At 40.9% G+C, this 24595-nt stretch overlaps 5 protein-coding genes across 7 annotated transcripts; 3 read left to right on the forward strand and 2 right to left on the reverse strand.

Moving 5' to 3' along the window:
• Window positions 1-648: 648 nt before the first annotated feature.
• On the reverse strand, window positions 649-7123 carry zbtb33 (zinc finger and BTB domain containing 33). 2 transcript variants are annotated; one of them, XM_030397206.1, is made up of 2 exons: window positions 6665-7123; window positions 649-5192 (listed from the first exon to the last, which is right to left on the reverse strand). In XM_030397206.1, the coding sequence occupies exons 1-2, from the start codon at window positions 6996-6998 to the stop codon at window positions 3304-3306; spliced, it is 2223 nt and encodes a 740-aa protein (XP_030253066.1). In that variant the 5' UTR covers window positions 6999-7123; the 3' UTR covers window positions 649-3303. The 2 variants fall into 2 exon arrangements, with proteins under 2 accessions (XP_030253066.1, XP_030253068.1); XM_030397208.1 differs by lacking the exon at window positions 6665-7123 and adding an exon at window positions 6225-6577.
• Window positions 7124-9156: 2033 nt separating this feature from the next.
• On the forward strand, window positions 9157-12308 carry nkap (NFKB activating protein). Of its 2 annotated transcripts, none has more exons than XM_030397397.1 (8): window positions 9157-9820; window positions 10363-10443; window positions 10584-10648; window positions 10850-10942; window positions 11030-11069; window positions 11153-11353; window positions 11549-11698; window positions 11834-12308. In XM_030397397.1, the coding sequence occupies exons 1-8, from the start codon at window positions 9357-9359 to the stop codon at window positions 12006-12008; spliced, it is 1269 nt and encodes a 422-aa protein (XP_030253257.1). In that variant the 5' UTR covers window positions 9157-9356; the 3' UTR covers window positions 12009-12308. The 2 variants fall into 2 exon arrangements, with proteins under 2 accessions (XP_030253257.1, XP_030253256.1); XM_030397396.1 differs by having other exon boundaries at window positions 9158-9820; window positions 11027-11069.
• A 1372-nt stretch (window positions 12309-13680) lies between these two features.
• On the reverse strand, window positions 13681-15695 carry ndufa1 (NADH:ubiquinone oxidoreductase subunit A1). The gene is made up of 3 exons (XM_030395541.1): window positions 15456-15695; window positions 15241-15330; window positions 13681-13939 (listed from the first exon to the last, which is right to left on the reverse strand). Exons 1-3 carry the CDS (start codon window positions 15555-15557, stop codon window positions 13919-13921), a joined length of 213 nt encoding a protein of 70 aa, XP_030251401.1. The 5' UTR covers window positions 15558-15695; the 3' UTR covers window positions 13681-13918.
• Window positions 15696-16262: 567 nt separating this feature from the next.
• Window positions 16263-19830, forward strand: upf3b (UPF3B regulator of nonsense mediated mRNA decay). Its single transcript, XM_030396845.1, has 10 exons — window positions 16263-16534; window positions 16779-16885; window positions 16972-17078; window positions 17177-17275; window positions 17523-17633; window positions 17730-17773; window positions 17867-18055; window positions 18153-18310; window positions 18396-18711; window positions 18798-19830. The coding sequence occupies exons 1-10, from the start codon at window positions 16424-16426 to the stop codon at window positions 18924-18926; spliced, it is 1371 nt and encodes a 456-aa protein (XP_030252705.1). The 5' UTR covers window positions 16263-16423; the 3' UTR covers window positions 18927-19830.
• A 1142-nt stretch (window positions 19831-20972) lies between these two features.
• On the forward strand, window positions 20973-24359 carry rpl39 (ribosomal protein L39). Its single transcript, XM_030396859.1, has 3 exons — window positions 20973-21112; window positions 21450-21553; window positions 24139-24359. The coding sequence occupies exons 1-3, from the start codon at window positions 21110-21112 to the stop codon at window positions 24185-24187; spliced, it is 156 nt and encodes a 51-aa protein (XP_030252719.1). The 5' UTR covers window positions 20973-21109; the 3' UTR covers window positions 24188-24359.
• The last annotated feature ends 236 nt before the right edge of the window (window positions 24360-24595 follow it).

Consider the following 24595-nt stretch of genomic DNA (forward strand, 5'->3'; position numbering starts at 1 on the left):
CCTTAAAAGATGTCTATTTACTATTACTCACTATTTACTCACCTACATGCCGATTGAAAGTCAGGTGAAGTTTCGTAGCCCACAAAACATTTCTGGAGCTTCACAGTAAAACAGTGTTGGCAGCATTAAACTAAACCACTGAAAGAAACATTAAATAACTTCGTAAAGTTTGTCCGGCGTAATCTGAGCCTCAGCAAGTCCCTGGATCCCAAATTGATTTTAAAGACGTTATTTACATCGTTTTGGAAGCTCAACTCTTTGCGGTAGCTTCCAAACTAAAAGCGTTGTCGGAGGATCACCAGGCTTTCTGGAGACTTTGTTACATTTTAAAACAAGCTCCCGTCCACTTCAGTTGTTTAGGAGAACGCTGTTTTGCTGTGAAGCTCCAGAAAACGTTATGTGGACTGCACTCCACAGCACGAGGACGAGACGACAATAAGTGAATTTAATTTTTGGGATGAACGTATCCTTTAACTCTCCACGGGGCGCCATCATGTGGTCAAACCTTTAATTTCCCAAACTTGAGTTTATTATCTTACTATAAATAAATGATTGTTCTTTTGGTTTGCTCACTTTCAGATGCCGAAGAAGTCACATCGCAATGACAAAAATCAGATGCTTACATGCTGGTAGTGCAAGACGATTAAATTAAAATTGTAAAAGAATAATTTATTTACAATCTGGGAACCCTCATTGCTAACTGACAGAAAAGGGACATTTTGTACAATGCCGACAGGATTTAATAACTATTTCATTTGTGTCTACTGCTATAAACCTAATAAATACATCTGATACAGTACAAAAAAAGGGGATTAAGACAAATATACACTGTACATCACACACCAATGTTAATCTGTTAATTAAAAACAAAATCCTGCATGATTTTATTGAATGACAATAGATTTCCATGTTAGCACTACCTTTTTTTTTACTCACTGACCAATCACTACAGTTTTGACAAAATGAAAAAACAGTTAAAAAATAAAAATGTTACCAAAAAAAAAAAAAAGATGCAACACTAAGTGCTTTGTGACTGAAATAATGTCAATGTCAATCTTATCGTCTCATTTGTATTCAGGACCTCTCGCCTATGCAACGGCGGAGTTTACATTAAAAAAAAGCATTTTAATATCACAAATTGCAACCAAAGGAAATAAAAAATATACGGGTGCATTGAAATAAAACAGAAGGTGTTCAATAGGACCAAACAAAAACAAACACAGCTGTTTCTCCAAGCAGACAAATTAAATAACCATTCTGTGCCTCCCTGCCACAACGCCCACATGTGGGAATCACCAACAATCACATTATTAAAATATATATTTCAGATCAGGATGAACATTTACAGAAGTGGGTTTTTAAAATCGTCTCAAATGGAATGAATGGAATAATCAGTCCAGATATTTACTGGAGTCTGTTAAAATGTACGTCTGATCCTTAAAAGCAGACGCGAGATTCATGAGCGACGCATCCGTTGATGGAAGGAGTTAAAAATAAGGGCGACCTTGTTTTATGTCGATATGGGACATCATCCTGGTTACACAAAGAGTCCTCTGAAACAGGTAACCCCGTTTCCATTTTATGAATTGGATTCAGTGGGCATCTTGATGTCGTCAATAGATTTAGACAACATGGTCTACAGGCTAAAAACACAGCGGAAAAAACAAAGACGCCGTTCTCGTGACTCATCTAAATACTTTGGGTCTCCGATCATTTGTCTGAAATCTTCTGGCTGAAGACCCAAAAGTAACCGCGTCCTACAAGCAAGCGAGCGTCCGACACGTCTGTCCACACTGAATGCTTTAAAAAATACACCTGTGTTATGTGTTGTAAACAAAACAAAACAAGCACCTGTCAGTTGTAGTCGAGCTGCTGTCGAGATCTGAATGGAGACAGAACCAACTGAGTAAAAGACGAGTGAGAACTGAACAATGGTCGTCTTTCTTGATCGGCTCCAGCTTAGTTAGATAAACTACAGCTGATGTCTTGTCGTTTGTCTAAATTATTATAATTTTATCATGTTTTAAGTGGTTCTGCGGATGGATTGATACTTTTTTTATTCCTTCAAACATAAGGCCATCCTCCAAATAATAAAAGAGAAAGTATCAAATGAGGAAGGAAACAATAAGAATATATTGGAAATACATTTGAATATTTCCTCCAATGTTTGATAGATTTTCTTATAATTTGGAGTGCCTGGACTTCTGGTGGTTTTCCATAATTTGCCCCTACATTTTATTACACCGAGCGACCAGTCATCTCCCTCTTCTACTTATGATTTTGATGTCACACAGGCTTACAGTTGTACAGTACAGTGAAGATCATGTTCATGGGAAACGGACATGTTACAGACACCGGTGTCAGTTCTGACCAGTTAAAATAGTTTGGAGGTGAATCAAGTGGGCGAATCTTAAAAATCAAACGCAGAAGCAGAGGGAAGCCCGTCCTCTGACTAACGGAGCAGGTTGGTGCATCTTCTCTGGGAAACACTCAACAATCTGATGTGAGCATGTTAACGTTGCTACCAGTCAGGATGTGTTGTGTGTGTTTTATGCTTATATGCGACTTTTAACCTAATTGAACAAAGTAAATAGAAACAGGGCGCCTGAGTGTGCTCAGAGTGACGCACCACGCCGCGCTGCAGCGTCTCTTGAGATCAGTTAGGAAATTGCAGTAGAAAACAATTTTATTGATTCTGTCGCTGACGCTCGCATTAAGTTCGGACACGGGGCTGAAAATACATGATTTTTCCCTTTTGTTACAGCTCTTGATTAAATACCTTGACCACCTGTCCTCTGCTTCTTATTCTGGGGCAGCTGATGTTTCGTGTCTGGAATTAAATCATCCATATAAACTAATGTTTTCTTTATGACTTTACGGCGTGTGAACTAATTCTGTATTATATCATTTATTCTAATGATACTAGAGATCAAGGCTATTAATCAAGCAGAGTTACATGAGTCAAGGTACGGTCACATTACACTCTTCGCTCTGTCCTCGCTTCACTTCAATTGAAGTTGGCACGACTGACAAATTCAGGCGTTTGTTTCCTGTTTTGGGGCAATCTTGGTTCCCCTTTGATCAACTTTAACCATGTGGCTCTGATATTATTCTAACATGCATCAACACTATGCGTAGCACATAATTACACCAAAAAACTTGTTTACCTGCAAGTATAATGTGACCGGACCTCCTGCTGACACTATCAAGAGTTACAGAAGAATATTGTTGACATGGAACCAAAAAGAAGAAAAGGGTTGGGGGCACCTAAAAAGGCACAGGTAATGGAGCGGCGAGCGTTGCTCAGTATGTCTCTGGTATAACAAAGTCAAACTCTGTGGCTCCCTGTGGAGGAGTGTTCACGGCTGTATCTGGTCTGGGGTGCGCCTCAGGCGTCATGTGGGCGTCGGGCTCGACAAAGATGTCGTCCCAGTTCAACATCCTGGTCTGGGTGGAGGAGTGGACGTCTTCACCGGCGGTGGTTATGTGATGCACGCTGCCGTCCTCGGATATGACGGGGACCCCTGGCCCGTCACTAGTCCACGAGTACGACTTCATCTGCACCGTTTTGCACGGCAGAAGTCGGTACAGGTTGTTGTCGGTGTCATCCTTCTCTTTCCTCCCGCTGGGATCCTGGTTGTGGGCTTGCTTGCAGTGGGTGGACAGTACCTGGTAGTTCATGAACATCTGATTGCACACCAAGCACTGGTACCTCCTCTCTCCTGTGTGGTGGATCTCATGTTTAGTTCTGTACTCGGCCAGAGCAAAGACCTTGTTACAGTAGCGACAAGGGTATTTCTTTTCCCACGAGTGGGTGTTGAAGTGGCGGCGGAGGCTCGTCAGGCAGACGTAGGGCCGCTTGCAGACGATGCACACATAGAAAGTCTTCCCGTCCATGATGAGCTCGTAGTGATCCTCCAGCTCTGTTTTGGTCTTTTTCTTGTTTGGGCTGCCTTTCTGTGACAGGGGTGATTTATCAAGGGGCTTTAAAGGCGTTGCCATTAGTGACCGCTTCCCTTTATTGGCTTTAGAGCCTCCTTCGCCTGGATCTTCCTTCACTGGGACAATGTCATACGTATCTTCTCCAATGTTGGCATAAACTTTACAGCCTGATGAAATTGAGTCGATCTCTGTGGCTGTGTTGAGTGTCACTGTCTTTTTTGCTGCAACAGTTGGTTTGGGAATGTTTTTTTGATTGGCAGACACGTCCAAGAGCATTATTTTAAAATCCCCCTGCTGAGATGAAGTGGAGACCTGCTTCTTGTGGACACCCATTATATCGCTGTTCTCAGAGGGCTGAGGAGCACTCGAGGGCTCGGGGGTCAAACTGCTTGCCTTGGCTGGAGCTGCGGGAGTACTTCCTGAGGAAACTCTGGCGGGCGAAGACGAGTTATTGGAGCTGCTGTCTGGACTGCGCAGAGGGCTGTTGTTGGGCAAACTGGGGGTTGGACAACTGGTGCTGGGGGGCTTTGTAGCATTTGTTCTCACGGGGGTTCGGGCTTTCTCTCCAGTTTTCTCTACCGTTTTTGCAACTGCTTGATTTGATTCTTTGTTTTGCTTTGATGCTACGACTTCAGAATCAACTGAATCCACATCAATTACATCACCAGAGCTGGCTTTCTGACTGGTTGCACTGGTTTGAGCGTCTGTTTGTGAGACAAACATAACATCGCTGTCTGAGTCCTCGTCATTACCTGACGGTTTGCTCGTCTGGTTAAATTCCTCCGCAGATATCGAGAATGACTCTGTAATTATCGGCATCATCTCTGTAGTGGCGTCACTTTTGCTTCCAGTGTCCTTAGACAAACCAGGCAGGCCCTTAACTTGTGATAACGGCGACCCCAAGTTTGCAATGAACTTGACTCCCAGTATCTGTCCAGCATTTATGAGCTCCTCAAGCATGTCAGAGCGGACACGTATAATCTTGGAGGTGTAAATATAATTGAGAATCTCCTCAAAGATTTCAGCTTTGATGAAGTTTAACTCGATCACCTGCCCGGCAACGCTGAAGAGCTGGTGGAAGTACGTACTGGAGGCAGACAGGATTGTTTTGTGGGCTCTGAATTTCTTGTCCTGTATGATAATGGTGACATCACAAAATAATCCATGGTTGCGCTGCTCGTTCATCGACTTCAGCACGGTTTCTGAGTATTGTGTGTCGGTCGCAGATATCAGCTTTAGACTCGGCATGTCTGTAGAGAGAAAAAAAAAAGATACCAAATTAGTTATTATTTAAAATACAGGAGAAGATATGGTCTAAATCCTGTTATGCAGACATGCAGATTACAACAAGGTGCTTCAACAAACAAAACATGTAGGCTAGTTAACAGTTTACATTTCCTGCTTATCGGGTTCTCACTGACACTCCTGCAGGCAACAGGTGACGCTCTTTGCTGCGTTGTTCACATATGCCTGCTTCCTCTCACTCTTTAAGATCAGAGATAAAGCTTTCTGACTCTTGTGCTTAAAACCTATAATTTATGCCCTCAATGCCTTGTCAATATTTCCCTGTTGTACTGAACAAGGTATTAAACATCAATATATTCAATTGTTAGTCTAGCTCTGCTTCCTAAGACTCTGTTTAACCTCATTAATATAAAGATGGTGGACAAAATATTACATTTTTTAACATTCAGACCATCATGGAGGCGTCATTCATAGCAGGACAGTGCGTATAAACCAGCTATTATCTCAAGGATATATTCATTATGTAGAGATAAATAATTTCACATTCCAGGAAAATCCTCATTTCCTATTTTTACACAAAGGGTAATAGTGAAAACACGAATGCAAGTTAAACATCAGTGTTTGTGATCTTTCAAACATGTTTGTTATGTCAGTTATAATAGTCTGGTGACAAAACACTAACGTTTTAGCTAGCTAACGTCAGTGTAGGTAACGTTAAAGTTGTAAATGGCTGAAACTTAACATTAGCATACTGTTGCACATTTGCAGAACAACGCTTTCTAAACTTAAACGTGCTTCTCTAATCTTTTATCATCGCTCTTGGCGTGTTTAAAGCAATACTGAGGTGCTGCTGTTGGCTAGCTAACAAAACGCTAGCTGCGTTTCCGCCTCCTCCTCTTTATTGAAGAGCGGACAGTGCGGCCTAACATCCAGCAGCTTGTTAGCATGCTAGCTTCGGCCACAGCACCACAGGAGGTTCACGCTACTGTGAAACTTCACTACATTAAACCGCTGCACATCAACGTGGATATATTTACCTGCACACCGGTGTTTTCTGCCAGGACTAAAGCACGACCGCTACCACCGACAGCAGTAACTTTAAGCTAACTGGCTACAGACAATGGCTAACAACAGAGAGCTTCCCCTGCCAACTGCACTGGGCGCTCACACAGCCTCATTGATTGAACAGCCACAAGGAGTCGCCGTCGCGTTGGATACGATTAAAAACCACACACGCAAAACTGCACAGCATTTTAAAAAAAACATGCTAAAAATAACATGTTGAGTTTATGTTAGCTGAAAAACTACAGTTAAAATATTGCCGGGGTGTTATTTCAGTTGACAGTTAGAGACTTTTCGTTCCGAGCCGGGTTTAGCGTCGAGATTACTACCGGTTCATAAGCTTCGCCTTCAAAATAAGAAAGTGTGGAGACCAGTCTGCTGCTACCTCAACGTTTAGTATAATAAAATTAATTACCTGGTGATTTCTGCTCCGGTTTCGACTCGTTTCTCACATCAGGGTCGGCTGGAACCCCTCCGATGAGGTTGAATTCAGCATTAAGCTGATCGGACACTTTCTTCCTGTCCGCTCCTTGGTATTTATCATATTCCTCCGAGTGTTTAGCCTTATAATGCCGCCTCATATTGAACTCCCTGAACAACACTTTATGCTTGCAGATGAGGCACGTCGCGTACGAGTTCAGGTCCGTGAAGAAAAGATCCATTGCCAGTGTCTTCTCCATTAACTTGTTCACCGGGTACAAATCCCGTTTTCTGACGGAATTAAAAGACATTTTGTCTGTTGTTGTCATAAAAACATACGGGATACTTTACAGTGAACACCAGGTCTGCTGTACACAGTCTCCAACTATTTAATTCCGTCTTGTTGATCGTTTAAAAGTCCACAGTCCGCATGGTTCACAACTTCCGGTCGAGTGTGCGCGCTGAAGTGAAACCGGAAGTTGATCTTTTAAAATTTCTACAATTAAGCACTTTAAAAAAACACAACTTCCAACACATATAATGTAAACGCGCATGTGTTTAGATTATGTTCTCATTAGTTGTGGATAGTAAGATTTTCTACCTTGATTGTATTTTTTTGTTGTTATTTACAATATAGAACGCCGGAGCCACGCCCCCTTCCGGTTTCCTCTACTAGACACTGCGGTAAAGTAAGCAGCTGTCTGGTTTTTGTTGCGCCTGAACTAGAGTAAATACGGTAAGCAAGGTCCTAGAGAGCAAAGTGAAGGTCATAAAAGATACAGAAAGCCTACGTGTTTGTGCTGATATGTGTTCTTTATGAAGATTGAACATTTTCCTCATGTTTAATCAGGCGTAAGTCTTATTTTACCGATCGTTTATCAGACGAAAAGTGATTGTTTACTCTAATGTTCTCCTTATGTTATTAAACCCATATATTCTCACTTTTTGTTGAAATTTCACAATAAAACACTCTCTTCGCTCTGTAGGGAGTCTGTTGTGTTTGTTTCTCATGTTTTTTTAGGGGGCTTTAATTCTATTTTATTTTTTGGGTGGTTGTTAATAGTTGTTGTGGTTGGTGACTCCAAATATCATCTCCTATCATGCATGGAATCTGGAAATAGTGTGCTTGAATTTCTTGAATTGTGACTTTAAGGACAAAACCAAGTCAAAAGATCTACATGTTATTGTGACTTTGACTTTTTACTAATAACTAATTCCTTCATAGGTTAGTTCATCATTATCTTTACATCTTCTTCCTGATGTCTTACTATGTCATGGGACCACATTTGGTTGCATTTCACTGCAGCAATGTGGAGAAATCTCACCTAAAAATTAACTCAATCATTTTAGAGGTGATTTTGAGATGAGCTTTCTCTACAATGCTGAAGAAGGTCAGAATAATATATAGATCTTTTGACTTGGTTTTTACCATAAAGTCAAAAATCAATAAAATTCAAATACAATATTTCTTTTAGGACCTTCACTTTGCTCTCTAGGACCATGCTTACCCTGCTTACTCTAGTTCAGGCGCCAACGAAAATCAGACTCTACAACACTCTCGCAAACAGTGGCTCACTGACTGACAGGTTGTTTCTGCATCATATTCACTTGATTTCACTCTTGGTGGTTATATTTGACAGACTATAAACAATCCAGTCCTATCTACCTGTTGAAATACCTTTAAAGGGCCAATACAACTCATAAAAAGATGTATTTCACCTGTTAAAAAGTGATTACAGCTCCTAACTTGTGAATGAAAGGTGGTTTCTGCATCAACATGACTTAATTTCACTCTTGGTGGTTATATTTGATGGATTATAATCAATCCAGTCATTTTGACCTGTTGAAATACCTTTAACACTGTTTGCATTGTTCATATTTGGCGGACGCTGCCACCTTTCTAGCTTCAAACCGTATTTTCCCTTTGAAAGCATCTAATTTATTCAGTTATGGAAACAAATAATATTTCTAAGTTTGTATTATTACCTCAATAATAGTGCATATTTTTAAAATCCTGAGATTGAATGTATTCTCCAAAACTACAAAGTGCCTCTTTATTTTATTTTTTTAAACAATATGTTTATTGACATTTTACTCAAAACATGTGTACAGTGTACAATTACAGACACCCAGAAGTGTAAATCAACTGTTCAGACTACACTGATACACTGGTAGTACACACAAAACATGTATTAACATTTTTTAAAACATATTTAAAAGGTAAAATTAAATAATTAATAACTACAAGATAAAATAAAATAAAATAAAATAAACCTCTCATATATTCAAAAGAAAAAGGGGAAAAAAATACAATAAATTGTTGTCAATCTTACAAAGTGCCTCTTTAATATAAACTACATAATGTGTCTACGTGTTTGCAGGACACCAAAGATTCTGAGGCACCTGATTGCTCCTATCAGTGTTCTGTATTTCTTTGTCTATTTTAAATTTGCAATCACAAGCGGAACTATGTGCAGCAGGTAGTCAGGAGGACCGGAGTGTGTTTGTGAACGGACACACCAGGACTTCCTGTTGTTGGACGCGCTGATGGCGTATTGAAGAAAAGAGAAAACATGAGCCTGTAAACATCTTAATTTCTCTTTTAATCGCAATCAAAACAGTATTATTTTATCTCTAGTACTTCCAGGAGCTTCGGGGTCAGACTAAAGCCGTCTTCCTGTAACGTCATGCCAATGTCGGACCGCTCGAGCTCCGACGGCGGGGAGCCCCGGAGCCCTCGGGCCCGGAGACCGCGCACTCGTTCCCGCAGCCGCAACCGCAGCTACAGCCACGAACGGAGCCTGTCTCCGTACAGCTTTGGGCCCAAACTTCCGAAGCCGCGGAACAAGGAGCGGGAACGCGAGGAACGGGAGCGCCGGTTCCGAGAGGCGAAAAACCTCAGACGGATCCGCATAGGAAGCCCCCGCCGGAGCCGATCCAGGTCCAGGTCCCGGTCCCGGTCCAGGGAGCGTCACAACAACAACAACACCACCAACAGCAGCAGCCACAGTCACAACCACAACCATAACCACAACTCCTGGTCCGAGCAGCGGGACGCTCCTGGAAAACACGGAAGCTTCAAAGATGATTATTACTACGAGCAGCAGAGGGACGATGCTCAGAGACAGAGACAGGAGGCGTTTATATCCAGGTAACACATAAAAGTGTTACAGCTAAATGTACACATCTATACAATATCAGCTACCTTAGGTAATCATAATAAAATGCTTCTGGGATATTCCTCAATGTTTCAAAAGCTTTTAATATAGTTCATTATGACATTTTGCTTGTTAAGTTATCAGAACAGTTTAAAAGGCACACGGTTGACATGGTTTGGGGATTATTTTCTAGATTTTACTATCCAACAGCATAAATACTGTTACTGTTTAATGGGTCAGGTATGTCAAAAATCCGACCAGGAGCTCAGAAGACATTGGACTATAAAATTGTGAATGTGATAGAGGGAGCTTTGTACATCATGTCAACGCTGCTACAACCCAGAGTGATATTCAAAACATCACTTAATCAGAGATACGAGATAATTTATACAACTGAGAATATTAATCAAGTCTGTGTGAAGCTGTAACCGCTGGTCTTTTAATGACGAGTGTTTACTGTTGGAATGGACGTTATGTTTCGGCCTTTAGTTACTTTATGTTTCAGCATCAGTGTTTAACTGACTTTCTGTTCCAGACGCCTGCAAGAGAGGGAGAGGATCGGGGAGTTAGGCTGTCCTGAAGTCTGGGGATATTCACCAAGAGTCAAAGAGCCGGAGTAAGTTAGGAATCTCTCTTTCACAGACACATGGATTGTATAATATTTGTTTCTTAAGTGCTGCATATGGAGACGATGCAAGGCAGCTCGCCTGGTTGTGTGTACAACTGGTGCAAATCTCTTTCTTCTGTCTCCACCAGCTCTGATGAATTCACACCAGTGGAGGAAGACGAGAAGAACAGCAGTTCAGATTCGAGCTCAGAAGGTACAGTGTGCGTGAACATGGATAAATACAGTGATACTTTAATGGCATCAGCAAGTTTATTTATGTAACGCATTTCAAATCTAGTAAACTAGAGGACACAAAGCATATAACAAATAAACCACAAGCAATAAAAGCCTCACAAAGTATCAACACAATTGTGCTGTTTGAATTAACAACAAATCTGTTGTCTGTCATTCACAGAAGAGAAGAAGAAGAAAAAGAAAAAGAAGAAATCCAAGAAGAAAAAGAACAAGAAGCATTCAGAGGACAGCGACCTGGAATCAGATTCAGATGGTGAGTCTATAATTACATTATTTTAAGAAAGCTCAACAAGGTGTTTTTGTATTCATCAACTGAACTTGTGTTTTTATCTTTCAGAAGAAGAAATAAAGAAGAAGAAAAAGAAAAAGAAGAGCAAAAAGTAAGTCATCATATACGACTATAAAGGGCAGCTTCATTCACACAGGAAGGAACACTTTGATTTAACAAACTGTTTCCTAACAGGTCCAAGAAGTCCAAGAAGAAGAAGGCGAAGAAGACTCGTAAAGAGTCCAGCAACTCCAGCAACAGCGAGGAGTCAGAGGAGGAGGAGGAAGAGGAGGATCCCAGCAGCGTGATGTGGGTGGAGAAAACCTGCATGGATGAACACGTGGTCGGCCCCGAAGCTCCGCTCACCCACATGTCCCAGGACGACAGACCTCTGGAGTGAGTTTGGCATCGTCACTGATAGAAATTTAGCATTTAGAGAAGCAGGCAAGGTGTAGAAGTTCAGTGGTGAATAATCATTATTGGTCTCCTTAAACATTTAGTAGTATTTTACTCTGCTGAAAGGAGCAAAAGGGTTTTCAGAATTTTTCTTTACAGCATATATTTATAAAGTGCATCTTTTCTTTCCTCCAGTTTCGGTCATGCCCTGCTGCCAGGTGAAGGTGCTGCGATGGCGGAGTATGTGAAAGCAGGCAAACGTATCCCCAGAAGAGGTGAAATCGGTCTCACCAGCGACGAGATCGCAAACTTTGAGAAGTCCGGCTACGTGATGAGCGGCAGCAGGTACGTGATGTTCACAAGCGGAACTATGAGCGCCGTCAAATTATTCGAGACGCGACAGTTAACTGTAAGTGGTCAGAGGAGACGTTCACCCTGTTATCACTGTGATACTGACCAGTTTCAAATGTAACCCCGCAGACATCGTCGTATGGAGGCCGTGCGTCTGAGAAAGGAAAACCAGATCTACAGTGCAGACGAAAAGAGAGCTCTGGCATCCTTCAACCAGGAGGAGAGGAGGAAGAGGGAGAGCAAGATCCTGTCGAGCTTCAGGGAGATGGTGTACAGGAAAACCAAAGGCAAGGAGGAGAAGTGAACGTCACGTGTACTGGTCTCAAGTCAGATTTACCCTTTACTGGACACATTCACATTTTGTTTTGTGACCTGGGGTGTTAACTGTTTTATTTTTTAGACGATAACAACGTTCTGTTTTCTAAAGATATGTAAACTGTGGATTGAGGACGTTGACTGTAAAGAAATGTGTGTAAATGAGAGTCTGCAAAATACTCTGCTGTATCATATTCTCCATCCCGTTTCCTTTTCAAATGTTCAGTTATAATTCGCTCCTGTACATTTTTAATCCTGAGTAGAACGGTAAATAAATTTTCATTCCAAACTCGTCTTGTGGTTTTTATATTTGTTGCCCTGAGAGATGAACATGTCCAGTCATTCATGAGTGAAAAGATGAAACTCTGATTTTGTCTCCAGTTAATGTTTTGTTTCCTCAACCCTCAGTTTCAGAGCATTTTTTTTTTAGTTATACGACATCATATGATTGAGCATGTTCACCTTAGCTTATAATGTTAACATTCCGTATATCAATGGTCAGTATGTATCAAGTAATAGTTGAATAACATAATCTCTTTATCCCACATCAATCAGTTAACTGGAGCTGGCTGTTATTGCTAAAATTAAGCATACAAGTGTACAGAGATTCCTCTGGGTGGTGGCGTGGCTTGGCATGAAAGAGCTGCTGCTCCTTTATGTTAAAAGAAACAGCTGAGGTGGTCTGGGCATCTTGATTAGGAAGCCTCCTGGGTGCCTCCCTTTGGAGGTTTTCTGGGTATAACCGACTGGGAGAAGACCCAGAACTCACTGGACGGATTATAGATCTCATCTGGCCTGGGAATGCCTTTGGATCCCCCAGGAGGAGCTGGAACATGTTGCTCCGGAGAGGGGTGAATAAGATGGATGGATGATTGGACGCATCCTTCTTGTTCAAACACTGCTCATAGTGTGATATTAAAGTAATTACATACGGGTTGGTCTTGTATTGTGGGAGTGATGGCCAACAAGGCAGCAATGATTATTTTCATTATCAGCTAATCATTTTATGTCTATTAATTGTCAGCACTTGTGAAAATGCCCATCACGACTTCTCACAGCTCAGTAAGAGATCTCTCGTGCTGTCTGAACAGTCCAAAACCTCAAATCATTCCATATATGATGATATACAAAAGAAAAGTGGTATGTCAGAGGCTGGAATCAGCCTTTTGTGTTGTTGCTACCTAAATGATACTCGATAGTCGTGACGGTCTGCAGTTAGTTGTCTGCAGATCAACCAGCATATCGATTTAACTTTAATAGCAACCCAAGTCTTTTTGAGTTTCCTCCAGATAACACTGAGCTTTGCACGTGACGTCACATCAGGCGGAAGTCACCATGGTTACAACCACCACTGACAGGAAATATTCATATTTATCAAGTGCTACAATCTAAACATCAGCTGCAAAAACTGTGAAAGAGCTGAGTTAAGTTCCCTTATTAAACTTTGCACATCCTGTAATGTGACTGTTCACATGCACATATTAACATATTGATGCTGAAACGATATATATTGTGCAGCCCAGGAGGACATAAAGATATATTGAAACTATTTATTACAACTACTAGTAATATATAGTCATATTGCAGATGTTGATATATTCATAGGTACAACACTGTATTATCAACTGCAGAAGTGATAAACAGTAGATACACAACATATAAACATGTGTAAAGCATTTATTTGATCAGAGCAGCATTCGAGTGTCTCGTCTGATGCTTTTGAAATTCATTCATTCAACATGTGAGCCAAGAAGCCTCCAAAGATTTTCAGTTTGAAAAAGTTTAATTGAATTAAACAGGGACATTTGCCTCAAAAGACTGAAAAAAACTGTTTGTTAAATAAAATCTTTTGCTGTACAACAAAGAACGTTTTCCTCCTGGTCTTCATATTCCTCGTCATCAGTGGATGTTCTCCAGTCCCTGTTGGGAAAAAAAGAAAAGATTATCATAACTCAAGGCTCCAGACTGAAAAGTTTTACACATCCCTGAACATTTGCAAGGCTACAGCTTCTTTCTTACTGCATTTCTCTGCCTTACTGGCAGCTTTTGGCCTCATGTCATTTCTATCATGACTCCTTTCTCCTTCAACCTGAGCAGAAGCTTAATTAACCAAACAATTACAACACCTGTATGTTTGTGAAAGTGATTTTTATTTACAACCACGTTATACTCGTGTTTGTGTTAATTGAGCTTGCTAAGGCAGGTTTTGATGTGTAAACCCTGCAAGTAAACTGCAATTTAATAAAAGGCTCAAACCTGTGATTAAACAGGATTATAAAGAATAACAAGCACTGCAGAGATGAACTGGCCTGCAGATCTTGTTCTCAAGAGGTCAGAAAATATGTTTGTTTTATACGGTCCACTATAATCATCATCATCATCATCATCATGACTTTCATAGTTTTCTGCAGTGAGAATGAAAACTCTGATGCATACTATTGTTTTATTTATTATCAATTAAAATTACTATTAAAGGTGCTATTTGTAAGAAAATCTGATTTTGGGGGGATTCCCAACTCGACAATCACTTAAGCACTGGGACTGTAGGTCAGGCCGACTGCCATCCCCATGCCTACATTCTTACATTAAAATGTACAATAAAATACAAGTAAAATATACAAAAAGAGGTCTGTCTTATTTGTCTCACTGAATAATACAATTCGGCATTAAACTGAGTCACTTGTTCACATGACATGGCAGCTATAGAAAAAAAGCTAAATTTTCATAATAAATATTCATATAAAATAGCAGAAGCAGTAAAATGCAATACAATTAAGTGTGTTCTATGTGGCTTGTGTAGTAATACAATTCGGCATTGCTTCAGATTCACTGGAATCTATAGAAAAAAAGCTACATTTTCATAATAAATATTCATATAATTTAAAAGAAGCAGTAAAATGTAGTTAAAGCAGGTGTGTCTTAATTGTCCCATTTACTTATACAATTCGGCATTGGTTTGGAGTCACTGGGTCACATGAGAGGGAAGCTCTTAACCAATAACCATTATCTTGCATGTTTTTCTAAATAAACACATTAGCAATAGAAACAAGTGTGCGACATGACGCCGCTGGGTGTCTCCGGCGTGAATGTCTGTTGAATATCCAACCTATAACTCCACTAAGCATTTTTTTTAAAACATCTTTAACTGTGTGTTTTGTTGGTAACATATGCACAGTTCAAAGCAGACGAGTTTTCTTGCACACTGAAACACGGACACTCACCTTGGAGTCATGGTAGTTTCCTGTTCCTGATACTCGCTTGTCTCTCTCAGTCATGTACCACTGCCACGGAACCCGAACAATTCTCTTTTCCTACAGGACAAAATTAAAGTATTTAACAGAGTGGTTTACACTCACAGACAGACAACATGTTTCAGGGATTAGCAGTAACATGTTAGCACGGCCAGAGCTACATTAGCAAACAGCATCTTCCTCACCTTTCCTCCGTTGGTGAACTTGTGGATCTGTGCGGTGGCGACGCCAGGAATGATCATACACACCGTCATGATGGCGAAGCTGGGCAGAATTTCGTACCACATGATGACAGCGACAGAGAGCAACTCTGATAACAACCAAAATGCCCCGAGAACTGCCTGCGATAGTTTATTTTGCTAAGAAGCTAACAAAATGGCGACGCTCCTGACGACCTACGATCAGTCAGCGGAAGAGGAATTATACTTCCTGTTAGGTTCTTTCAAAAGAAAAGCGTCAGCTCTGCGAGGACAGCGCCGTCTGATAAAAAGCCCCACATTGTTTTACAAAAACTAGACTACCGTTCTGTCAAACGTTACTATACGTTCTTTATATATTATTCTATATTTACGATTCATTTTTTTTTATATTACGGCCATCGTTAGCTATAATATTGACATTTTAGACGAAACATTGATGTTTTAACATATATTAAAGTGTGCTCGGTGGCAAATATGACTTGTAACTGCTACTTAAGATGAAATCATTACTGTGACACGAGTTACTGATTTGAACACTGTAAGTGGTGTGACAATCACAGTCATTTAAGAAATAAGCTACTTAAAAATATTAACTTGAACTTGCAAGCTTTTATTTTGATGGGCAAACATAAAAAGGAAGCTTTGCAGATTCAAAGATGATATTTTTTTCATACAAAAACAAACAAACGAAAAATAAAGTTTCAGTCAAATAGTGAGACCACAGAAAATAACAAATGGACAAAACAAACAAAAAATATTATTAGTTATTATCATGGCGCAGGACTGTTTTCACCCACAGCGCCCCCCTCCGGTGGTAACGGAGAACTGCAGGTCCAACCGTCAGAGGGGAAGTTACGGTTAGCGTGAGCCTGTAGCTAGCTAACTTGCTAAAAAGTAAACAAGTCCGCGGGATGAGATGAAATCGAAGCCAGGGACCAAGTAGCGTTTCAACTATGAAGGAAGACAAGGAAAACACTCGGCCGAAGGAGAGGAAGGTGGAAATAAAATGTGAAGATGCAGATAAGATGGAGAGGCCCAAAGAAAAGAAAGAGGCCATGACAAAGGTAAAACTTGCTAGCTACGTTAGCTTCGGCTGCTAATAGTTGTCACTTATAGATATGAGCACTTGCATAGTATAACATTGTGTATTCAGTCAGGCATAAAATGCGTATTTTACTTATAAATTAAGTATAAACTGACGCCAGGCATCGCTTTGTTAAACCCGACTTGAAGTTAAAATCAGTCAGTTGCCCCATTTTGACTGCTTCCCAGCTAAAATATCTAAAACTGTCGACGATCTTGTTTTAGATTGTGATCAGACGATTACCACCAAGTCTGACCAAGGAGGAGCTGGAGGAGCAGTTACAGCCTCTCCCAGAGGTGGACTACCTGGAGTTTTTCTCCAACGACACCAGGTGAATTTATATAAAGACGTTTCATCGTTTAAAGAAATGATCTGCCACTGACTCCGATAGCTGACATGAGTTTTCTCTCCATTCAGCCTCTATCCTCACCTCTTCGCGAGGGCTTACATAAACTTCAGAAACCAGGAGGATATAGTTCTCTTCAGGGATCGATTTGATGGATATGTGTTCATTGACAACAGAGGTATGAAGGGCATCCATGCACAGCTAAATACAGAGAGTTGAGGATTTGCTCAGACGTGAATTGAGGCTTCACACTTGGCCATTTGTTTGCTTAAACAGGACAGGAGTATCCAGCTGTGGTGGAGTTTGCACCTTTCCAAAAGACTGCCAAGAAAAGAAGCAAGAAGAAGGATGCAAAATGTGGAACAATTGTGGAAGGTAAAGATATTTACTGCTATTAAACTAATATTTGATGTGTGTGTGTGTGTGAGTGAATATACTTGACTTTGCTTCTTAAAACAGTCATTTCAAATCCAGTCTCCTGGATTAATGCTTGTGGCTGTCTCGGGACAATTTACCTCAGGAAAATGGGTTTGTCGAGTAAAAAGCTATAGAGGAGCAGTTTTGCCAGTATTACTAGAAGCAGCAACGTTTCTTTATCTGTATGTTGCATCGTTTCTGTCAGATCCTGAATACAAGAAGTTCCTTGAAAATTACAACGGGGATGAGGAGAAGTTGACATCAACACCTGAGACTCTGTTGGAAGAGCTTGAGGCCAAATCAAAGGAACTTGTAGGTAGGTAAAAAGCCCCTTTTTGATCAAAATTGTACACATTTTAAACAAGACAATGCTGGAGTTATAAATCAAAACCTACTTTTTTCTCCCTCCAAGCTAAGAAAACAACTCCTCTACTGGACTTCCTGAAGAACAAACAGGTAAATAAGTACTGCAGCACAACAGTGTGGTGTTTAATGATCTTATATTTCACGATAAAGGCTGGCCTCATGTCTTGTTTTAATGCTCTTCAGAGAATCAGGGAGGAAAAGAAAGAAGAGAGAAGAAGGAGGGAGCTTGAGCGCAAGCGTCTGCGTGACGAGGAGCGTCGTAAGTGGAGGGAGGAGGAGAGGAGGAAGCGTAAGGAGGCCGACAAGATGAAGAGACTTGAGAAGCCGCTGGAGAAAGACAAGGACCAAGTGAAAGAAGAACCAAAAATCAAGGTTTGTGCTGCAGTGGTTTGAAGCAGTCTCAAACAGTGTGAAATTTACAATATCTCATGATGATTTTGTCTTTATTTTATTTTTTTTGACTGTGTAGCTCCTGAAGAAACCAGACAGAGGTGAAGATGCTGATTCTGAGAAGCCCAAAGAAAAAGCCAAGAAACCAGAGAGGCCAGTTAAAGAGGACCGAGCCATCAGCAGCTCTGATCATAAGAGGCGTCAAAACATTGACAATAAGGAAGATCGAGGAAGGAAGTGAGTTACTTTTGTGCTTTTTTTTTGAAAACACGTTGCTCAGTCTGAACTGAATACTTCAACAAGATGTGCGCTTTAACCACAGAACGGACGATCACGGTCGGAAGGAGTTCCGGGAGCGTGACCCCGATCGTGACCGAGAGCGGGAGAAGGAGCGGCGGCAGAGAGAGAAGGAGCGTCTAAGGAGACAGGACGAAGAACGGCGGAGAAGGCGAGAAAGGCAGGATGGAGAGAACTCGTACAGGAAGCGAGAGGTGGAGGGTAAAAAAGAAAAGGAGCGTGCCATGGAGCAGAAAAAGGGTGACCACGCTGGAGACTCCTCTCACTCGGAGAGGCCGGAGAAGACTGCCAAAGACCACAAGAAGGAGGAGAGTGCTAAAAGAGAGCGCCTGAGAAATAAGGTAATGACTCTATCCTTTCAAATCCTCAAGTTACTCTCTGAAGCCTTTTTAAGATCATTGTTAAAACTGTTACCTCTTTGCATCAGGACCGGCCCGCTATTCAGCTGTACCAGCCAGGAGCCAGAAGCCGCAATCGCGGTGGAGGCGAGAGCAACTCTGCCGATGGGAAGCCAGACACTGAGCAGGAGAAAGTGGCAGACAAAGGAGACGACTGAGCAGATTTCTACTTTATGGCATTTTAAGTTTGGTGAGGCGAGGGGAGACAGGCCTGCGAGGCTCAGGGCAGCGATGTGGCGCCTCAGGGCGACGTTCACTGCAGCTCAAGCAGGGCTGCATCCAGCTCCCCCCAGTCTCAGAGGCAGAGATGTGATTGTGGAGCCTCTTAGTGCCTGAATGTGACCGTCTTTAGTTTTATTTGTTAGGAAAGGTAAGAGTGACCTTTTGGAAAGAGTTTGGCTGTCGGGCACATCAGGTGAAGCCAGAGCTTTCCTGGACCACGTGAACTTAAAGTGACCTTATTTCAGTATTGTTTCTCTGTTGTTCACACGGCAAACATCGGCTTTGAACATGTTCATACATATCACACACTCGAGGCATAAACTCTATTCACAGGTGTTCAACCTCCCAGTTACTCAAATATGTCAACGCTGCCAAGCTCATTTCGTATTGTTTCTGTCCTGAATGACATTTCTGCTGTTGAATGCCATTTTCAGTTTGAAGTGTACATACGGAAATCACCTCTGACTCTGCCCGGGGAGCTAGACAATCCAAATGTACGTAATTAAAACTTTTCAAGGTCTGTAACTCCAGAACAGTCTTAGTCTTACAGGCACAACATGCGCTAAAGGGACGTAGTGAGTTCTTGTTCTGACTGAGGAAAAATAGCCATTTTCTGACCAGACTGCCATGTGACAGCTTTGCCTGCATGCAGCCTTCAATCAGATCAGTGATCGACCTGTGGCCTTCCTCCTTTTCTAATAAAAAAAAACAATAAACTCTCCCGTAATTTGTTAATGTGTGATGTACCAAACTGAATAAAGCATGAGAACACATCACTGCTGGTCACACTGACATACAGAAGCAGCTTTTGATGGAAATAAATGAGGTGTTTGTGAAAGATTCTCTTTTCTCTTTGATGAGATCTTCTCCATTGTTTTTATTTGTATTAATAGGTTTATTTACTTCAGGGCTTTTGAGTAATTTCATAAAACTGCAGTAATTTGGTTTTGTCTGCAGTTTTACAGCTGGATAGACCAAATTAACTATTTAAACTAGACTATTTTTTATTCCAGAACGGCCGAGACTGGGAATGGAACTTGCTCCCGGCGCCCTGCTGACTTTATTAACTTTATTAGGAAATATATTATCTGAGTATTAGACATGTCCACAAAATTACATCATGATACAAACCCTGCTAAAGCTGGTTTCGTACTTAAACGGTGCATATTCCCTAGCTAATCTGCAATTAATACAATTTACCCAAACTAATTGACACAAAGTAAATCTTGGGCTTTTGGGGTCCTACAGAAGATTCATTTGAGTTTTTTCGGTTTACTCTTGGATGATGATATCATCGGGGAAAAGGACTGAGTCAGAAGGGGACCTAGATACTGAGGATAGGTTTGCACAAAAATGAAATTTCCATTTCCATGTTTAGTGAAATTTAGTTTTATTGTCTGCAAGATATTTCTGGAGCAAAAAAGAGTCTCATTATTCTCGTAAACAACTGAAGTAGATGGGACTTGTTTTGAAATGTAAAAAACCTACTGAAAAAAATCAAATCAAATCATCAAAATCATTTAAATCATCAGCTTCATACAGCTCCAACAGTGTAATATTGTAACCCTTTGTTGGGCTGAACTTTCCTTTTCAGGTGAATTCAACCTTTAAGTAGTAAAATGTGATGTAAAAAAAAAATAATCTGTCACAAATAAACACCTTGCAGTCGAAACTACAAAAGTAGAAGTACTGAATGATTGTCAGAAGTTGAAGCACACATACAACATGACTGATATTGCAGCTGAGGGATGCATAACCCATTTTAAACTAAGTATTGTGTGGTTTGGAATGGAAATTACATTTTTATTTGCTTTTTTGTGTTTAGTATGTAAAATATATGAAAAGAAACTAGTAGAGTAACAGTAGAATTTTTTCCTCTCTCAGTATAAAGTAGCATCATGTAAAAATACTCAAATAAAGTACAAACACCTCAGAATTGTATGTAAATTCTCCACAGTATGTTAAATTGTGTATTTCTTCCCTATAAAACTGAGGTGGATGTAAACTCAACCCTCCGCGCGGTGTCGCTGTTTGGGGGACGCTGATTGGATAAAACAGCGACGTCACTTCCTTCTTTCTCTTCGACCACCGCCATAGTGGGGAAAGGACTGTGGACAAAATGGTAAATACAAAATCTTTAAACATCCATGTGTGTAGCCCCTGTAAACCAGCTCCGACACATTGAGTGTTTAATAAATATGTTTGCTGTGCCTCACAAATGTGAATGTTGTGTAAAAAGAGGGAATATGAGCGGATTATATCTGCTAACCGATGCTAGCCGGTATCTACTCTGTGGTGCTGCGCATGTTAGCGTCAACTTCCTACATGGATGCTAACAGCTAGCTCATTCACTTTAACTGTGTAAAAGCTTAACTCATACTCGTTAGATGGTGCAGACACTGTGTTTGGATATAAATGTCTGTTGACGGGGTGTTAATGGTGCTTTTTGTTGTTTCCAGTCGTCCCACAAGACTTTCAGGATCAAGCGCTTCCTCGCCAAGAAGCAGAAGCAGAACAGGCCCATTCCTCAGTGGATCAGAATGAAGACTGGCAACAAGATCAGGTCTGTTTAGAGTGTCTGGATTTAATGTACTGTGCATTATTAAAGGATGAGGCAGATGTGTACAGAAAGCATGTTGTCTACACATGTGGCGTTGGATAGAAAGTCAGGACTGAGACTTTGCAACGTGCTTCTGTTGACACACAGATGCTAGCTTGTCTTAGTTGGCATCAGGCAGCGTTTCAGTGTCGATTTAAAGTTAAAAGATTGTTCAACCTCTTTTCAACTAGTTTAAAGTTTGTTGCAGCATCAAAAAGTTAAACTCTCCCTTTGATTTATTATTAATTAGTAAGACAGACCATATTGATTAGTGTGATGGTATTTCTCTGAAGTCCAAACGCTGTATGCTGCCAACCAAAAGCTTCCAGGACACTTTAATGGACGCAGTGTTTTATGTTACTGTTCAATAAAACATTGTGCTTACTGCTTTTAAAGTGCATGTGCTCGTACACTACTCTAATGAGTTTGGGATATCATAATGTTTCCCTTTTTTGTGAAATCAACTATAACTCAATTATTTTTCACTTGTATAGCATAAACATGCACCCATATTCCTGGCGTGTTCTGAGTAGTGAACGTGCAGCGTCCCAGCTTTAATTACTGGATACAGGACTTGGGGAGTTTAAGTGCACAAGCTAAAGCGCTTAAAAGGTGCACCACAAAATAGAAGTTTACATAGCCGCTGAGGTTCAGTAGATAGACCAGCCTTCCATCCACTACAAGGCTGGTAGATGTAAATAAGACCCAGCAGTTGATATTGCAGGGTGTTGAACAAAGATGCTTTTTTTTTCATCCTTTACAATTAAGAGCTTTTTATTTTGGAGCCTAAAAAGAAAAGCACATCCCAAATTTCTTAATGTGGAACTTAAATCGACATCAGATACTGTTAAAACGTTCAGTGTTGAATAGATTTTTTTCACTGAACAGAGAAGACATACTGGTCTAAATCAAATAATAAGTACGTGGCTCACAGACACAACTGCACAAGATCGTTGTACATCAGCAGAGCAGTAACCATTTATTTGCAACCAGTTTTCGTTAAGGGTGCACAAATTGGCGTAAAATAAATGTACTGCAATATTTCAACCAATTTTAAAAGCTCCAGTAAGTTTTTATGTCCACACAGGTGCAAGTCTAAACTAAAACTAGTGTTGCTAATGAAACAGTCCTGCAATAAATCCTGTAAAACTTAACTTGCTGTTGGGCAGATGTAACGCACTGGCAGTTTTTGCCGGCTTAATTTGAATAAGCAAATAAAATGTCCTGAAAGGTGTAGACGATGGTTAAATCTTTGACTCAGAGTTTAATGTCTGTTTGTAATGGTTTTTAAATTGCACTTCAGCCGTGCGTTTCATGTCGAGCTGTCTATCATTAAGTGCAGGGTTGCATGACTGGCTGACTAATGCAGAGCAGAAGCAGGAACTCCATGTCATGTAAAGCAGGTCTGCAATTGCAGCACTCCATTGCAGTAGAGTGCTGTCATTAACCCTGCTGAGAGCATCTTTCTGCTGCAGAGCTCCTTCTCCTGCTCACGTTGCTGGTGACGAGGAGGCTCTGTAGCTGAACATTGCACTGTTTGTCCAAAATGCTGATCTGCCACTTTGTTTTCCTGGAGGATTTCCCTGGTGGTGGTCATTTCTGAAATAACCATGACCTGAAGCAATTCCCATAACTGTCAATGATTTAGAGCCAGTGGAAAAAGTATTATGGCTGGAATTGTTTTGCCAGAGAGATTTATTCGGTTTCCAAACATTTTTACATTCACCAGAGTCTAATTATTGCAGTGACTTTAGTGATAGGTCAGTTTGTGGCTTTCGAAAATCAGAGCATTATCATGAGAATTTCCATTTTTCCAACTGAACCCTTGAACCTGCCCTTTTTTAATTTGACTATTTATTTGAATGAGGAGAAAGTAATCGGTGTTGTAGGTGAAGCAATGAAATGAGAGCGCCACTAGAACAAGACCAGGCGAAAACTAGCTGGGGCTTGAAAATCTATTTTCAGACCAGAGCGGCAGTGATCAATCGATTAGTTGTAGGCTATTGAATTAATCACCAACTACTATGCAAATGTTAAATCATGACAGTGATTTCAGCTTCTTAAATGTGAACATTAACTGGTTTCTTTGTTACTATGATGGCAAAGACCATCAATAAACATATTAAAAGTAAAAGGTTGTAGCTGCAATTCACACCTCAGTAGCAACTGATGGATTCCTCTGACATTAATCCCCCCGTCAGTGAAGTTCCTTTTTAGATGACTGGGTAAAAGTTGAACGGTTCAGTCTCTAATGAACATGGAAACCCCAGCTGGTAAATACTGCGGCCAAACATTCAGAGCAGCTCTTGATCACCTTAAACATCACCCTTTCTACAAATGAATGGGTCAGCAAATAAGTTGCCCACCTGCATTATAAGAGTGTAGCAGACATATTTAAATTTATTTCACTGGGGCGGAGCAACGTTTTTGGTGTCCAAAATCAAAGCCACCGGTTCTCAAAGCATTTTCCTCTCGTTCTTATTAATTTGTGATCATGAAATTTAAGTGTTCACTCCTGACATGTGTTTTATTTTTCTGTTAAATTTCAGGTACAACTCCAAGAGGAGACACTGGAGGAGGACCAAGCTGGGCCTGTAAACATGAGGATCTGTGGATCCCAGCGTCCCTCCATCCCAACATCTGCCAGGAAGTCCAGCTGCTGGGCCCGACCGCGGGGAGGGAGCCATGTTATCTGGAGCAGCAGTCGTTTTGTACAGATACTCTGGTTATGCTCATGTTTGACAATAAAAGATCTGTGATCAAACTTGAAGTGAAGCCGTGTGGCATTTTTATTTCCCCACAAAGTATAGCTGAGTGATATCCATTTACAGGCGCTGTGTTTTCTGAAGGGGAGGGGTATCGCTGACTCGGCTGTGGAGGGGGGGGGGGGGGGTTTCCATCTCTTGACCGCACGGCAAACACTCGATGAAAGATTGTGGTCATTTCTAGTTTTTCAAGGATTTGAGTTTGGTTTTGTTGCTTGTGCCAGAGACAGCAGCGCTATTC

The sequence above is a fragment of the Sparus aurata genome, chromosome 18 (genome assembly GCF_900880675.1).
Source record: "Sparus aurata chromosome 18, fSpaAur1.1, whole genome shotgun sequence".
NCBI classification, from domain to species: Eukaryota; Metazoa; Chordata; class Actinopteri; order Spariformes; family Sparidae; genus Sparus; species Sparus aurata.

What these genes read in the sequence shown, in the direction of transcription:
- rpl39 (XM_030396859.1), top strand. An exon ending in AAGACTGGCAACAAGATCAG is followed by an intron (nt 21,554 to 24,138) that starts GTCTGTTTAGAG and finishes GTTAAATTTCAG; the next exon opens with GTACAACTCCAAGAGGAGAC.
- zbtb33 (XM_030397206.1), bottom strand. Translation starts at nt 6,998, where the DNA reads ATGACAACAACAGACAAAATGTCTTTTAATTCCGTCAGAAAACGGGAT. An exon ending in ACCGGAGCAGAAATCACCAG is followed by an intron (nt 5,193 to 6,664) that starts GTAATTAATTTT and finishes TTCTCTCTACAG; the next exon opens with ACATGCCGAGTCTAAAGCTG.
- ndufa1 (XM_030395541.1), bottom strand. Translation starts at nt 15,557, where the DNA reads ATGTGGTACGAAATTCTGCCCAGCTTCGCCATCATGACGGTGTGTATG. An exon ending in AGTTCACCAACGGAGGAAAG is followed by an intron (nt 15,331 to 15,455) that starts GTGAGGAAGATG and finishes TTTGTCCTGTAG; the next exon opens with GAAAAGAGAATTGTTCGGGT. An exon ending in GAAACTACCATGACTCCAAG is followed by an intron (nt 13,940 to 15,240) that starts GTGAGTGTCCGT and finishes TTTTCCCAACAG; the next exon opens with GGACTGGAGAACATCCACTG.
- upf3b (XM_030396845.1), top strand. Translation starts at nt 16,424, where the DNA reads ATGAAGGAAGACAAGGAAAACACTCGGCCGAAGGAGAGGAAGGTGGAA. An exon ending in TGTGTTCATTGACAACAGAG is followed by an intron (nt 17,079 to 17,176) that starts GTATGAAGGGCA and finishes TTGCTTAAACAG; the next exon opens with GACAGGAGTATCCAGCTGTG. An exon ending in AAGGAAGATCGAGGAAGGAA is followed by an intron (nt 18,311 to 18,395) that starts GTGAGTTACTTT and finishes CTTTAACCACAG; the next exon opens with AACGGACGATCACGGTCGGA.
- nkap (XM_030397396.1), top strand. Translation starts at nt 9,357, where the DNA reads ATGCCAATGTCGGACCGCTCGAGCTCCGACGGCGGGGAGCCCCGGAGC. An exon ending in CAGGAGGCGTTTATATCCAG is followed by an intron (nt 9,821 to 10,362) that starts GTAACACATAAA and finishes TTTCTGTTCCAG; the next exon opens with ACGCCTGCAAGAGAGGGAGA. An exon ending in AAGAAAAAGAAGAGCAAAAA is followed by an intron (nt 11,070 to 11,152) that starts GTAAGTCATCAT and finishes GTTTCCTAACAG; the next exon opens with GTCCAAGAAGTCCAAGAAGA.